The 16,011-nt window shown below is 34.9% G+C and overlaps 1 protein-coding gene across 2 annotated transcripts in view; it reads left to right on the top strand.

Annotated features, from left to right (window-relative positions):
* The window catches only part of ARFGEF1 (ARF guanine nucleotide exchange factor 1), a 163,312-nt gene that overhangs the window by 90,107 nt on the left and 57,194 nt on the right, over positions 1–16,011 (top strand). For both annotated transcript variants that reach the window (XM_010330735.3, XM_003942896.4), the window contains exons 15-19: positions 330–441; positions 1,630–1,835; positions 2,094–2,178; positions 6,189–6,360; positions 8,354–8,505. In XM_010330735.3, the coding sequence (XP_010329037.1) occupies positions 330–441; positions 1,630–1,835; positions 2,094–2,178; positions 6,189–6,360; positions 8,354–8,505 (727 nt within the window). The remainder of the gene's footprint in view (positions 1–329; positions 442–1,629; positions 1,836–2,093; positions 2,179–6,188; positions 6,361–8,353; positions 8,506–16,011) is intronic.

The following is a 16,011-nucleotide window of genomic DNA, read 5'->3' as shown; positions in this document are numbered from 1 at the left end:
TTTACTACATGGTATTCTCTCTAATAGTCTCTCATAGCCTAATTTACCACTGTTGATATGCATTAAAAAATAATCCATACTGTAGCAAAACGTCAGTGAAATGATAGTAATAAAAATGAACTTCCATATGAGATTCATTTCTAAAAAGAAAAGAATAAAGAAAACTTGGCACAATGTAATTATTTTATACATTCATGCATCAAATTATATTAAATAAGCTGTTTTCTGGGTGCTATTAAACAGTTAATTTACTATGGTTTAAGATCTTTTCAGGGACCATGAATGGTTTTCTATTTTTTAATGTTCTTATTAACTTTGACATCATCTAGATTTAATAAGAAACCAAAGAGAGGAATACAGTACCTCCAAGAACAAGGGATGCTTGGCACCACACCTGAAGATATTGCTCAATTCTTACATCAAGAGGAAAGATTAGATTCTGTAAGAATACCATTTTCATTCTAACCTTTTCTGTAAGATTCTTGATTTTTTTTTTCTTTTTATTAGAGACAGGGTCTCGCTATATTGCCCAGGCTAGTTTTGAACTCCTGGGTTCAGGCAGTCCTCCTGCCTGTCTCCCAAAGTGCTGGGATTACAGGCGTGAGCCACCATGCTTGGCCCCTTTTCTGTAAAATTCTTTTTTAAGTTAATGATACATATTGTGACGCCTTTAAAATGCTTTCCTAAGTATGTAGGTATGTAAAACATAAAGAATAACCTTGGTTAGCCAGGCTCGATGACTCCCACCTGTAATCCCAGCACTTTGGGAGGCCAAGGCAGGTAGATAACCTGAGATCAGAAACTCGAGACCAGACTGGCCAACATGGCAAAACTTCATCTCTAATAAAAATATTAAAAAATTAGCTGATGGTGATGATGGGTGCATGTAATCCCAGCTACTCAGGAGACTGAGGCAGGAGAATCGCTTGAACTCAGGAGGTAGAGGTTGCAATGAGCCAAGATTGTGTCACTGCACTCCAGCCTGGGATATAGAGCGAGAATCTGTCTCAGAAACAAAAAAAATAATAACCTTGGTTATAATTATCTGTAACTGGCACTCTGGAACCATAAGTTCTGTATCCATGGATTGTATATCTGTGGATTCAACCAACCAGAAATTGAAAATATTCAAGGGGGAAAATGGAAAAAAACCTTTTTTTCTTGTACTTATTTCCTAAACAATACAGAAAAACTATTTACATAGCATTTACATTGTATTACATATTATAAGTAATCTAGAGATGGGAGTAGAGTATATGGGAGGATATGCATAGGTTATATGCAAATACTGTGACATTTTATATAAGGAACTTGAGCATCCATGGATTTTGGTATTCATGCGGAGTCGTGGACCAATCCCCCACCAATACTATGTGATGACTGCGAGGTGTGTGTGTGTGTGTAGCTATAATATAAATTCTGCTTTTTAAATTTTCTAAACTGAAAAGAATATCCTAATATATTTATGAAGGCATTTAGTGTGTTTAACTTTTAGCTTTGTGTTTGAAATTGTTAACTCTGTCGTCAAATGCCTGTGAATCTTATGAAATTTTCTGCTTTTTAAGTGGCTGTGTGGCGAATGTACACATGTCATGAGATTATCAACTTCTACCTCTGTTTTTACTTTAGACTCAAGTGGGTGAGTTCCTGGGAGATAATGATAAATTTAACAAAGAAGTCATGTATGCATATGTGGACCAACATGACTTTTCAGGAAAAGACTTTGTTTCAGCTCTTCGTATGTTTCTGGAAGGATTTCGTCTTCCAGGAGAAGCTCAGAAAATTGATCGATTAATGGAAAAATTTGCTGCAAGATACCTAGAATGCAACCAAGGGTAAATAAGGTTAAATTCTCATTGATTGTCTGTTATATCCAAAACACTGTAGCATCCAGGGATTTACAGATATTAGGACCTAATTCCCTGTTTTAGAGAATTCAGATTGTCTACAATCTGGAAGTCATAAAACAAATCCATAAAAAATTGTAATGTGAGAAACTTAGAAAGTTAAAGGTGCTGTGGGATTTGAGGTGACTTATTTAAATGAAACTATATGAAACAGTAGAAGTTGATAACATACATTTATTTTTCCAGACAAACTCTTTTTGCTAGTGCGGATACTGCTTATGTTTTGGCTTATTCAATTATCATGTTGACCACAGACCTTCACAGTCCGCAGGTATGTTTTCTTTTAAGTCAGTTTTACAATAAGTAGTACAAAATAAATACATTTTTCTGAATTCAGTAAGGAATAGTTGAAATTTTAGTCTTACTCAGTTAAACCAGTCACCAAATTTGGGTATTTAATTTAAGATGGTGAACATTTTACAAAAGCAATTTCTGGAAGTAATTATAATTAGACTTTTAGGTATCTATAAAATGTATCTGTATTTATCACTGTCATGATTGACAACTGTATAAAGCTTAAGATAAATTTTAACAGGACATTTATAGGTCTTATGTTTATTTGACACAATATGGAAAAACACTGTATATAAACCATCTTTCTAAAAAATACAATGTTTCAGGCCAGACATGGTACCTAACACCTGTAATCTCAGCACTTTGGGTGGCCGAGACAGGCAGATCATATGAGTCCAGGAGTCAAGACCAGTCTGGGCAACATGATGAAACCCCGTCTCTACAAAATATACATAAATTAGCTTGGCATGGTGGCTTGTGCCTGTAGTCTCAGTTACTTGGGGGGCTAAGGTGGGAGGATTGCTTGAGCCTGGGAGGCACAGGTCACAGTGAACTGAGCTTGTCTCACTGCACTCCATCCTGGGTGACAGAGGGAGACCCTGTCTTAAAACAAAATAATAATGTTTCAGACTTCAACATTAGAGAGATTAGTATAATGTACTCATTACCTGCCTTCCACAGTTACCAGCTTACGGCCAGTTTTGTTCTATCTATATCTCTTCCCTCCCCTAGATGATTCTGAAGCAGATCTCAGATACCATACCGTTTCATCTGCATTTATCTTAGTCTTAGTATGTTTATCTAAAAGGGAAGTACTCTAATTAAACATAACCATAATATCATCATACCTAAAAAGTTAACAATAATTTAAAAATACCTGATATCTAGAAATGTTCATTTCTTTTGCCTCATAAAATTCATATTTTATTAAATATTAAAGAACTGTCACTTTTGATTTCTGATATCTACTTAAAAAGTTTGTTTTTAACATTTTAGTATTTTTTGCTTAGTTTCTAAAAACGCACAGTGACATTTTTGGGTAAAATTACCTTTATGAATTATTTGCAAGGATTTCTTAGTACTTCTAGGGGTAGGTATCTAATGATATTTGTTATTGTTAGGCTGTAAAATACATTTCAAACTTTCTAATCTGAGATGTATTGGAAAAATAAAAATTTATTGAATTTTGAGATTAACCTTTGGATTTTTTGAGTCTGTTTTGAGATGTTTAAATCACGGTTGATAAGGAAAGTGTATACCAAACCTTAAGTAAGAATATATACAATTATGTATATATATATGATTATATAAAGCAACTGTGCGTTTACCACAAATTTACTTGATTTACTTTAAAAAATTTATTAAAAATTTCACTAATACAAGATTTGCCTCTGGCATATTGTTGGCAGTATAATCAAACCAGCTCACCTTCAGGGCTTCTGTTATTGAGCATAATGACTCTTATTCTGTGGTTTTATAAAGTGGTCCACAGCTGGGATTTATTTAGATATTTTTACATCAGAATTTTCAGTCTAAATTTTTCATCTGATTTTTCAACCTAAACTCTAGTATTTTTATGTGGGCTTACATGCGTTTGGTTTTAAAAGGCTATGCTTTAAAAGACATTTGGTTCTATAAATGAATAAGCAGTATTATATGCACCTGTACAGTATCTTCCTATATATGTACATACTCATGGTATTTTGAAGAAATATGAAAACTTTTACATCTTTTCATAAGTATGCAGACTATGAAAAGTTTCTAAAGACATACCAGTTAGGGAACATTACCTTGACAACAGTGTCCCATCTTCAGTGTAACAGTACCTGATTGCAGAACATGTGCTCAGAGTCCTAGTCTAGTGGTGGCAACTGCTTGGTGTCTGACTGTTCCTCATCAGCTTGCTGCCTGGTATCATGTGCTGCTATGCAGCCTGCAGCTGTAGAACCAGCTTGTGAGTTTCTGTGAAGCTAAGTAGTCTGTTAGAAAATTGTACCCATGATCTTGGCCTCAGTTGATTTTAGATAACTATAACGAATGACAATATTTTTAAATACAAATAACCTTAAAGGAAGTTTTTAAAACTCATTGTCATTCTTAGTTCTTTTCAAACTTAAAATTTTAATTTTAACAAGCTGTTTATGTTCCTTTTTCACCCAGAATATTTATATTTAGGCTACTTTTTATGTAGTGTGTGAGTCAGTGATTTAAAAAAATATGTTTTGAGGCATATTTAGAAAAAATTTAATTTTTGTGTACACAATAATCAGTAGTAACAACTGGCTTTAAGTGATTTAAACACTAAATAAGGCACAGCTTAATACAAGCACATGAGAATAAAAGTCAAGAGTAGAATGTTCCATAAAAGATGTCAGGAGAAGAAAAATAGAAGTTTGTTTTATACAGCTTCAGAATCCCACCATGGCAGAAGTGTTCTGTGTGAAGCAGTATGCTTTATTTTGGGGACCCGAAAGCAAAGTATTTGGTACGCCCATGTATGGGATCCCTAACCTAGATCCATAGAGAGTTAACTGCTACTTCAGATTTTCTGTCAAGAATTTTCTCTGCCTCTGACTGGCATAATGCTAAAACATTTTGCCATGCTTAAAATTTCCAGGTAATTTTAATCTTCCTTTACTTCTTATTGGTAGCAGTGTGTAGTCTTTTATTTTGTTACTCCTGGTGTGTTTTTTAAGGATTCATCCGAACTTCAGGTAAAAAAGCTTTTTTTCTTTTCTTTTCTTTTCTTTTTTAGTGCCATGACTCAAGATGAGTTTTTAAAGTTATAATAGGTTAGGGTTTTATTCCCTTAAATAAGTTACACTTGAAAACTTTCATGGTAATATTTTTACATTTTTGTAGGAAAAGCACTCCTGCCTTCTTTTCTGACAAATTAGCAAAATCTGTTTGCAGAGTTATCTGGAGTAAATAAGTGTATGTATCCCAGTTATATTTTCTGAAAATGTTGGTTCCTCTGTACTTTTGTTTTTGTTTGAGACAGGGTTTTGCTATGTTGTCCAGACTGTACTTGAATTCCTGGGCTTGTGCCATCCTCCTTCCTGAGCCTTCTGAATAGCTGAGACTGTCAGCATGTAACACCACACTTTCTTTAGTTATTTTTGCAAGCTTCTGATAACTTGCTTGATTATTTTTCTGTGTACTTTCATGTAAATTTACAGGAATTATATCTTAGGATTTGCCTTAAGTTCTTTATGGAAGGTGGTAGAAATATATTTAATTAAATAAACATCTTTTCAGAGATATCATATTACTTCTGAATTTTATCTAACTAGGTTTCTGGAGGTATAGTGTAAACAAACATTTTGGCTATGCTAGTTCCCAAGTTTGGTAATGGTGCTACCGTCTTACAGACTCCAAACTTGTATTCCACAGCTTTATCAAGGTACAAAGTGCATTTCTGTTCAGGGTACTCTTACACAAGACAAAACATTCCAAGGATACTTTGTGCAGATCACCTAACATAATTCAGTTGCTACAGTGACTCGGTCAGAGAGATTGTTATCTGGTTTTAAATAAATTTGAAGTATTGTTATTCTTATATCCTCTCTATATAATCAGCTTTATATTCATTAACAGCACATTTATGTTCTTCTAAACTAAGATTTGAATGCTTTTGACACCTTTGTATTTCCAGTAATTGTTATGGCCCTTTTAAGAGATTGCAAGACCTCTTAAACTTCGGGCAAAAACAGATATTTTCATTGTTCGACCTCCCTTCTTTCTGGTTGCATATTACTCTTGTCCACCTTAGAGTATGAATTAGTTATGCCAGAATGGGTCTTTTCTGTATTGCCTTCATTTTCTGTGATTTATTTTTTCACTGTTATCTATATTTTGTTGAATATTTTCCAGCTTCTATCCTCAAAAGTATTTACAAAATCTCCCATGTAAATATTCATATCCTTAAAATACAAGTGTAACATTTATGTTAATTTTTAGGAATTATAATGGTTTTTTTATATCTAGGTGAAAAATAAAATGACAAAGGAACAGTACATTAAGATGAATAGAGGTATCAATGACAGTAAAGACCTTCCTGAAGAGTATCTATCAGCCATCTATAATGAAATAGCTGGGAAAAAGATATCAATGAAAGAAACAAAAGAACTAACAATTCCTACAAAATCAAGTAAACAAAGTAAGTATCTAAATTAATTGAATTCTGATTGTTCAAGGGGAAAAATATGGGTTCCTAAGAGTTTTTCACTTATAGTCAGGTGTGGTTTGTATTTATAGTCCCCAGCTACTCAGGGAGGCTGAGACAGAAGGATCACTTGAGCTCAGGAGTTCAAGACCAGCATAGACAATATAGTGAGACTCTTATCTCTAAAAAAGAAAAAAAAATTAATTAAAAATTAAAAAGATTTTTTAACTTGATTTAGAGTAAAGTAACCTTAGAAATATCATTTAGAACTATGTTTTGATGAGAAATAGTATAATAGAGTTTGGTGATGTGATCATATTTTTTCCCCACATTCTGAAGAAAGCTAACACTGATCAGTGATTAATGTAAAATACTATATTATATGCATGTGTCAATGTGCATTTAATATATGCTAATCCGTTTAGCAGTTAACCTTAGCAAGGATTCAGAGATCATAAAGAGTAGTTAGACCCAGTAGTCAGGCTTCAGCTCTTAACATTTTTTCTTCCTCTTCATCATCTTCAAGCAACATATTTCCATTTGTTCATCTTTTATTACATATAAACAGAAGCTGGAGGTAGGGATGATTGAAGGAGGTAGGGAGGCTTACGCTCAGGTTGGAGCTTCACAGAGTTAGAAATCACTACTTCAAACAGACCACAAGTTATGTCACTATGGAGTCCCTAGATCTAACTAGCACCAGGAGCCAACTGTGGACCCAGCCCCCTTCTAGATACTCTCTGCCTGTAGACAGTGGTAATTAAATTTGAGCTGAAATCTGACTACAGGAATGAGATGAGGTTAATGGCACAAGAATATAACAGTAATATAGAAACAGGATTCCTGCGTTTCTGAGCTTTTCCACTTGGACCTAAAATCTCAAGTTTAACCAAATTGCAGTAATAAAATTCAATGTCAGGAGAAAAGAATATTATGTATTGTATCATCCTCATATTGCTGTTTGTCTGTCCTGTTTTATATCTGGTAGTAGGAAATCAAAGCAGCTGGAAATAGGGAGGAGATGGTGTTGTGCTGAAAACACCAAAATTATCCTGGAGTTTTATGGCCAGTTGTTTTCTTGTTAGCTCAGGAACTGTTTGCCATTCAAGTCTGTGTGATACAAGGATGCCATTGCCTTTTTCTTTTTTTTTTTTTTTTTTTTTTTGGGAGAAGGAGTTTTGCTCCTGTTGCCCAGGTTGGAGTGCAATGGCATGATCTTGGCTCAACACAACCTCTTCCTCCCAAGTTGAAGCGATTATTCTGCCTCAGCCTCCCGAGTAGCTGGGAATACAGGCATGCACCACCATGCCCAGCTGATTTTTTTGTATTTTTAGTAGAAACGGAGTTTCTCCATGTTGGTCAGGCTGGTCTCAAACTCCTGACCTCAGGTGATCCACCCGCCTTGGCCTCCCAAAGTGCTAGGATTACAGTTGTGAGCACCACCCCAGGCCGAATGCCATTGCCTTTTACCTCTCTTCTGCTCTTCTCTTGTTCCATATTTGGGTTGTTTCCCTAATAACTTTATTGTGACAGTTGTACTTACTCTTTTACCCTTTTGATAGGTTTTCCACTTATTCTTGACTCCCAGTCCTGGAATTTTTTTTTCAGGTTAAATTTATGTAACATAAAATTAGCCATTTAAAAACAAGCAATTCATCGGCATTTTGGTACATTCACAGTGTTTTGCAGCTACCACCTTTAATTCCACAATGTTTCATTATCTCAAAATGAAACTCCAAACCCATCAAGCAGTTACTCCTTATTTCCCCAGCCCCTGGAAAACACCAGTCTACTTTCTGTTTCTATGGATTTACCTGTTCTGGAATTTTCATATAAGTGGAATCATGTAATATGTGACTTTTTGTGTCTTGCTTCTCAGGATTATTTTCAATTAGTGCTGTTAGTGTTTATTATTTGATAGTAAAACATCAAAATAGAATTCTTAAATGTTTTATATTTTAAATGCTGATAGTGTTTATTGTTTCAGATGTAGCCAGTGAAAAACAAAGAAGACTTCTGTATAACTTAGAAATGGAGCAGATGGCCAAGACAGCTAAAGCGCTCATGGAGGCCGTGAGCCATGTTCAGGCACCTTTCACAAGTGCAACACATTTGGAGCATGTGAGGCCCATGTTTAAGGTTAGAATTTTCAAGTGATGTTTGATTGCAGTGTACATGTATATATAACTGTTCTTTTATAATATTTTTAAGTTAAGGAAGAGATACAGTGATATAACACATTAATATAGACGTATTGAGGTGAAGTCCATTTAACATGTTATTTAGGACATAGTAGATATAAATTTTCTGTTACTTAAAGAGAACAAGAAGAGTTGCTATTAGTAATTAATAGTTGTGTAATCTTAGGAATTAAGAATAGAAAAGTTTTAGAGAATGATCATTAATCCTTGGCCTGATTTTCTCTAAATGAGTTATGCGTTTGGAGTTAACTCACATTTCAAAATGATCATGAGGTTCCTGTTTTCTTAAGTACTTTGGGCCCAGGAACTTAGACTTCTAAGTATGCCTCTAGCCCAGAAAGTAGGATAAGGAACAGAAGAGAATACTATTTGAGTTTGTGAGTTGATTTAGTGAGAATGATACTTATTCTTTAAAATTTGATTTCCCTTTTTTTTCTTCATTCTCCATTCTTTCTCCGAATTCTAGAATGAGTAAGCAGTGTATTACAAGGGTTGTAGCAAAGTGGAGTGGTGTCTAGTTAAGTTTGAAAAGAGTGCGGGTATTCCTGGTCGTGAGACCATATGGCAAGATGGTCTGTGGAGGCTAAAGATCGTAATCCAATTCTCACTCTGATTCTAACTACATGTATGTGTGGGTAGTAAAAGTTGACTACACGATTCCTGTGCTTCCTTTTAGCTCCAAAATTTTATAATTACTTCCACTGCTTCAAGGTCCATGTGATACACTATTTCTAAACGTTGATGAAGAATCACGGGATGAGAGCGAGCTTTTATGATCTGTTCTCTGGATGTGTTGTAGTTTATTTAAACATTCCAAACTAGAATTAAGAATCTTTTCCCTCACTGCCATTTCTGCTACCACTATGCTACTCTTCCTAACTGACATCTTCATGTGTTCATTTTTATTCCTCTTACCCATTTATAGAGACCAGTCTCTATAAATACAAAATGAAATCTCAGCTTCTTACTTAAAGCTTGTCATTGGCTTTGCATGATACCATGAAACCTGACACACCCACAGTGTCTGTACACTTCCTGTGATCTGGCTCCACCTGCTTCTCCAATATTATCACTAGATCTCTTCTGTCTCTTGTTATGCTGCAGGTACACTAGCATTCTTTTGTTTCTAGGATATCTTAAATTATTTTCTCTTCAGGGCATTCATATGAGGTATGTTCTTTGTCTAGACTGTTCTCTCCTTCTTTTCCTGGATAGTGTCCAGTTTAAATATCACCCTTTCAGCCAGACGTGGTGGCTCATGCCTGTAATCCCAGTACTTTGGGAGGCTGAGGTGGATGGATTGCTTGAGGTCAGGAGTTCAAGCCTGACCAACATGGTGAAAAACCCTGTCTCTACTAAAAATAAAAAAATTAGCCAGGCTTGGTGGTGTGCACCGTTAGTCCCAGCTACTTGGGAGGCTGAGGCAGGAGAATTGCTTGAATCCAGGAGGTGGAGGTTGCAGTGTGCCAAGATCAGGCCACTGCACTCCAGCCTGGGTGACAGAGCGAGACTCCGTCTCAAAAATATAAGCAATAAATAAATACCCTTTTGGAGAGTTCTGCCCTGTCTGATCTAATCTAAATTAGGTCCTTTATTTATAATATTCTATGCCTTTCCTTCAATATGTCTATACTATTGATTTATTTATCCATCGTTCTGTATGTCTGTCTAGCTATATACAGACTTATGTGCTCCTTGACTTGTGATGGGATTATGTTTCAATAAACCCATTGTTTAAGTGGAAAGTGCATTTAATACACCTAACCTACAGAATATTATAGTTTAGCCTTGTCTGCCTTAAACATGCTCAGGATACTTACCTTAGCCTACAAGTGGGCAAAATAATCTAACACAAAGCCTATTTTATACTAAACTACTGAATATCTCATGCAATTTATTGAATACTGAAAATGAAAAACAGAATAGTTGTATGAGTATAAAGTCAAAAAATTGTACCATCGTAAGTTGGAAACTGTCTGTGTATATACATTATTTATATACATTTATGAGTTAAGGAAGTACATCTGTTCTCTTTTCCCAATATCTGCCATAGTTCCTGGTTTGTTTTAAGTACTCAATAAACATTGACTGGGTGGAAGGAATGAATGATACATTCCTAGAATTCAATGTATAATATTAAGGATGTAAACATTTTTTTTTAAGACAAAGCAAAAACAAAAAAGTAAATTTTATTAGAAAAAAGATACAGTGTCACTTACAATGTCTTCAAACATTATTGAACTTTAACCATCATAATTTGACAAAGCGTTCGTGAAACAATCTGTAGACTAGTTTTAACAGACAAATGACACCTGTAAGCAAATGTGAGTGTCCTAAATTGTTTACTGGGTATGAATTTCACAAACATTATTTATAGTAGTGATAATGGTGGAGCTGGAGAGTATTGCACCTTCTCCAGGCTGCGCAATGAGAATCACTGTTCTTTGGGATGTCTTTTAACTTTGTTGTTTTCTTTGCTTTGCAGAAACTTTTAACTTGATGTACCCATTTGTCCATTTTTGCTTTGGTTGCCTCTGCTTGTCGAGTGTTCCTCGAGAAATCTTTGCCCAGATTAATGTCCTAAAAAGTATCCCCAATGTTTTCTTACAGTAGATTCATAGTTTGAGGTCTTAGATGTAAGTCTTTAATCCACTTTGATCTGATTGTTGTATATGGCAAGGTAAAGGAGTCTAGTTTCATTCTTTTGTATATGGATATCTCGTTTTCCCAGCACTTTTTATTGAAGAGACTGTCTTTTCTCCCACATATGTTCTTGGCACTTTTGTCAAAAAATGAATTCATGAGATGTACGGATTTATTTTTGGCTTCTCTATTCTGTTCCTGTTATCTATGTATCTCTTTTTATGCTAGTACCATGCCATTTTGGTTACTATAGCTCTGTAGTATAACTTGAAGTTGGGTAATATGATTCTTCCACATAACTTTGGTTATTATGGGTCTTTTTTGAGTCCATAAAAATTTTACGGTTTTGGTTTTTGTTTTTTTTTTTGTTTTTTTCTATTTCTGTGAAGAATGTCATTGGTATTCTGTAGATTGCTTTGGGTAATATGGACATTTTAGCAATATTGATTCTTCTAATCCATAATCATAAAATATCTTTCAGGTTTTTTTTGGTGTCCTCTTCAGTTTCTTTCGTCAGTGTAGTATGGTTTTCATTGTAGAGATCTTTTACTTCTTTGGTTAATTTCCAGGTGTTTAATTTTATTTGTGGCTATGATAAATGGGATTACTTTTTAAATTTCTTTCTCAGATTGTTCACTGTTGTCAAATAGAAATGCTACTGAATTTTCTAGGTTGGTTTTTGTATCCTGCAGATTTACTGAACTTATCAGTTCTAATAATTTTTTGGTAGAGTCTTCAGGTTTTTCCAAATAAAAGATCATATCATCTGCAAATAGATAATTTGACTTCTTTCTTTCCAGTTTGAATGTCTTTTATTTCTTTCTCTTTTCTGATTACTCAAGCTAGTTCTTCTAATACTTTGTTGAATAATAGTGGTGAAAGTGGGCATCCTTGCTGTGTTTCAGACCTTAGAGGGAAATCTTTCCATTTTTCCCAGTTCAGTATAATAACTAGCTGTAGTCTGTTGCATATGGCTTTCATTATGGTGAGGAATATTCTTTCTATGCCTACTTCATTTGAGAGTTTTTATCATGAAGGGATGTTGCATTTTATCAAATGCTTTTTCAGCATCAATTGAAGTGATCATATGGTATTGTCCTTCATTCTGTTGATGCGATGTATCACATTGATTAATTTGTATATATTGAACCATCCTTGCATCCCTGGGATAAATCCCACTTGGTAATGATGAGTAATCTTTTAAATGTATTGTTGAATTTGGTTTGCTAGTGTTTTGTTGAGGATTTTTGTATCAATATTCATCAGTGATAATGGCCTGCAATTTTTTTTTTTTTAATGTGTCTTTGTCTGGTTATGGTATCAGGGTAATACTGACCTTACAGAGTAAGTTCAAAAGTATTCCCTTATCCTCTGTTTCTCAGAATAGTTTGAATAGGATTGCTATTAGTTCTTTAAATGTTTGGTAGAATTCAGCAGTGAAGCCATCAGATCCTAGAGTTTTCTTTGCTGGGAAACTTTTTTATTATGGCTTTGATCTCATTACTTGTTATTGGTGAATTTCTTCCTGGTTCTGTCTTGGTGGATTGTAAGTGTCTAGGAATGTATCCATTTCCTTTAGATTTTCCAATTCACTGGAATATAGTTGCTCATAGTAGCCACTAAAAATCATTTGAATTTTTGTGGTATCAGTTGTAATGTCTTCTTTTTCATCTCTATTTTATTTAATTATGTCTTCTCTCTTTTTTTCTTAGTCTTCGTTAAGGTTTGTCAGTTTTGTCTATCATTTCAGAAACCAACTTTTTATTTTGTTGATCTTTTGTATTTTTAAAATTTCAATTTCATTTATTTGTGCTCTGATCTTTATTTCTTCCAATTTTGGGTTTGATTTGCTCTTGCTTTTCTAGTTCTTTAAGATGTATCATCAGGTTGTTTATTTGTAGTTTTTCTTCTTTTTTGATGAAGGCATTAATAGCTATAAAATTTGCTCTTAGTACTACTTTCACTGTATTCCGTAGGTTTGGGTATGGTGTGTCTTGATTATTATTTGTTTCAAGATATTTTTCAATTTCCTTCTTAATTTCTTCACTGACCCACTGGTCATTCAAGAGCATATTCTTTAATTTTCATGTGTTTGTATTGTTTCCAAAATTATTCTTGTTACTGATTTCTAGTTTTATTCCATTGTAGCAGAGAAGAGGCTTCATATTGTTTCAGTTTTTTTTAATGTTTTCAGATTTGTTTTGGGTCCTAACGTACGGTCTGTCCTCTAGAATGATAGATGTGCTGAGAAAAAGAATGTGTATGCTACTGCCATTGGATGAAATATTCTGTAATACCTATTAGGTCTATTTGTTCTATAGTGCAGATTAAATCTGATGTTTCTTTGTTGATCTTCTACTGGAAAGTGTGTCCAATATGAAAAATGAGGTGTTGAAGTTTCCAGCTGTTACTGTATCAGGGTCTATCTCTGTCTTTAGCTCTAATAATATTTGCTTTATATATTTGGGTGTTCCAGTGCTGGGTATGCACACACACACACAAACACACACACACATTCTCTCTCTCTCTGTCTCTCTCTCTCTCTCTCTCTCTCTCTCTTATTTGCCTTATATATTTGGGTGCTGGGTGTGCATACACACACACACACACACTCTCACACTCTCTCTCTCGCCTTATCCTGTTGCTGAATTGACCTCTTTATTATTATATAATGACCTTCTTTGTCTCTTCCTAGTTTTTGTCTTGAAATATATTTTGTCCGATATAAGTATAGCTACTCCTGCTCTTTTTTGCTTTCCATTTGCATGGAATATCTTTATTTTCAGTCTGTGTGTATCATTATAGGTGAAGTGTGTCTCTTGTACACAGCAGATCATTGGGGCTTGTGTTTTTATTCATTCAGCCACTATGTATCTTTTTATTGGAGAGTTTATATTCAGTGTGACTATTGATAAGTAAAGATTTACTTCTGCCATTTTGTTATTTTCTGGTTGTTTTGTGGTCTTCTTTCTTTCCTTCTTTACTGTCTTTGTTTTAATGAAGGTGATTTTCTCTGTTGGTTTGATTTAATTTCTTTTTATTTTTTTGTGTATTCATTGTAGGTTTTTTGGTTTGAGGTTACCATGAGACTTGCAAGTACTATCTTATAACCCATTATTTTAAGCTAATAACACTGCTTGCATAAACAAACAAGCAAAAATAAAACAAATAACTCCACACTTTAACGTTGTTTCCCTGATTTTAATCTTTTGTTGTTTTTGTTTATACCTTATTATACTGCCTGTGTCTTGAAGAGTTGTGGTTCATCTTTCAGTCTTTCTACTTAAGAGTATTTTATATCTCACAGTTACACAGTATTATAATACTGTATTTTTATGTGTACTTTCTACAACCAGTAAGTTTTGTACTTTCCAATGATTTCTTCTTACTTACTAATGTCCTTCTTATTGAAGTGTACTATCTTTAGCATTTCATGCAGGGCATGTCTGGTGTTGATGAAATTTCTCTTTCATGTTTAAAGGATAAATTCATCAGCTATGTACCATTTTTGGTAAAAGGTTTTTTTCCATAACCATTTTAAATATGTCATACCACTCCATCCTGGCCTGTGTGGTTTCCACTGAATATTTATGCTGCCAGACATATTGGAACTTCATTGTATGTTATTTGTTTCTTTTCTCTTATTGCTTTTAGGATTCTTTATCGTTGACCTTTGTGAGTTTGATTATTAAAAAGCCTTGAGGTAGTTTTCTTTGGGCTACATTTGCTTGGTCTTCTATAACCTTCTTGTACTGGATACTGATATTTTTCTCTAGATTTGGGGAGTTTTCTGTTATCCCTTTGAATAAACTTACTACCCCTATCTCTTTCTCAGAGCCTCCTTGAAGACCATTAACTCTTATAATTGCCCTTTTAATGCTATTTTCCAAATTTTGTAGATGTGCTTCATTCTTTTTTCTTTTGCCTCCTCTGACTGTATTTTTTTCAAATAGCCTGTCTTCAAGCTTACTAATTCTTTCTTCTGCTCGAACAGTTCTGCTATTAAGAAACTCTGATGGGGCTGGGCACAGGTTTATGCCTGTAATCCCAGCACTTTGGGAGGCTGAGGCGGGCAGATTACTTGAGCCCAGGAGTTTGAGACCAGCCTAGGCAACACCCAATCTCTACAAAAATTAGCCAAGTATGGTGGCTTGTAGAGATGGCAAAGCCCCATCTCTACAAAAATTAGCCAGGTATACTGGCTTGTGCCTGTGGTCCCAGCTACTAGGAAAGCTGAGGTAGGAGAATTGCTTGATCCTGAGAAGTGGAAGTTGCAGTGAGCTGTGATCATGCCACTGCACCCCAGCCTGAGTAACAGAGTGAGACCCTGTCTACACAAAAAAACAGAGAGAGAGAGAGACAGAGAGAGACAGAGAGAGAGACAGAGAGAGAGAGAGAGAGAGACTCAGTATGTCGATTGCATTTTTTTCTTTGTGTGTGTGTGTGTGTGTGTGTGTGTGTGTGTGTGAGAGAGAGAGAGATGGGAGTCTTGCTCTGTCGCCCACGCTGGAGTACAGTGATGTAATTCAAGCAATTCTCCCTGCCTGAGCCTCCTGAGTACCTGGAATTACAGGCACCGGCCACCATGCCTGGCTAATTTTTGTATTTTTAGTAGAGACATCATTTCGCCATGTTGGCCAGGCTGGTTTCGAACTCTTGATCTCAGGTGATTCGCCCACCTCAGCCTCCAAAGTGCTGGCATTACAGGCGTGAGCCACCACAGTTGGCCTGCATTTTTCTACTCTAGAATTTGGTTTGATTCTTTTTGATTATTTTAATCCTTTTAAAAGTTTATCTGATG

Source organism: Saimiri boliviensis, chromosome 15 (assembly GCF_048565385.1).
Source record: "Saimiri boliviensis isolate mSaiBol1 chromosome 15, mSaiBol1.pri, whole genome shotgun sequence".
In the NCBI taxonomy this organism is placed as follows: domain Eukaryota; kingdom Metazoa; phylum Chordata; class Mammalia; order Primates; family Cebidae; genus Saimiri; species Saimiri boliviensis.
This window is presented reverse-complemented; position numbering and strand designations above follow the sequence as displayed.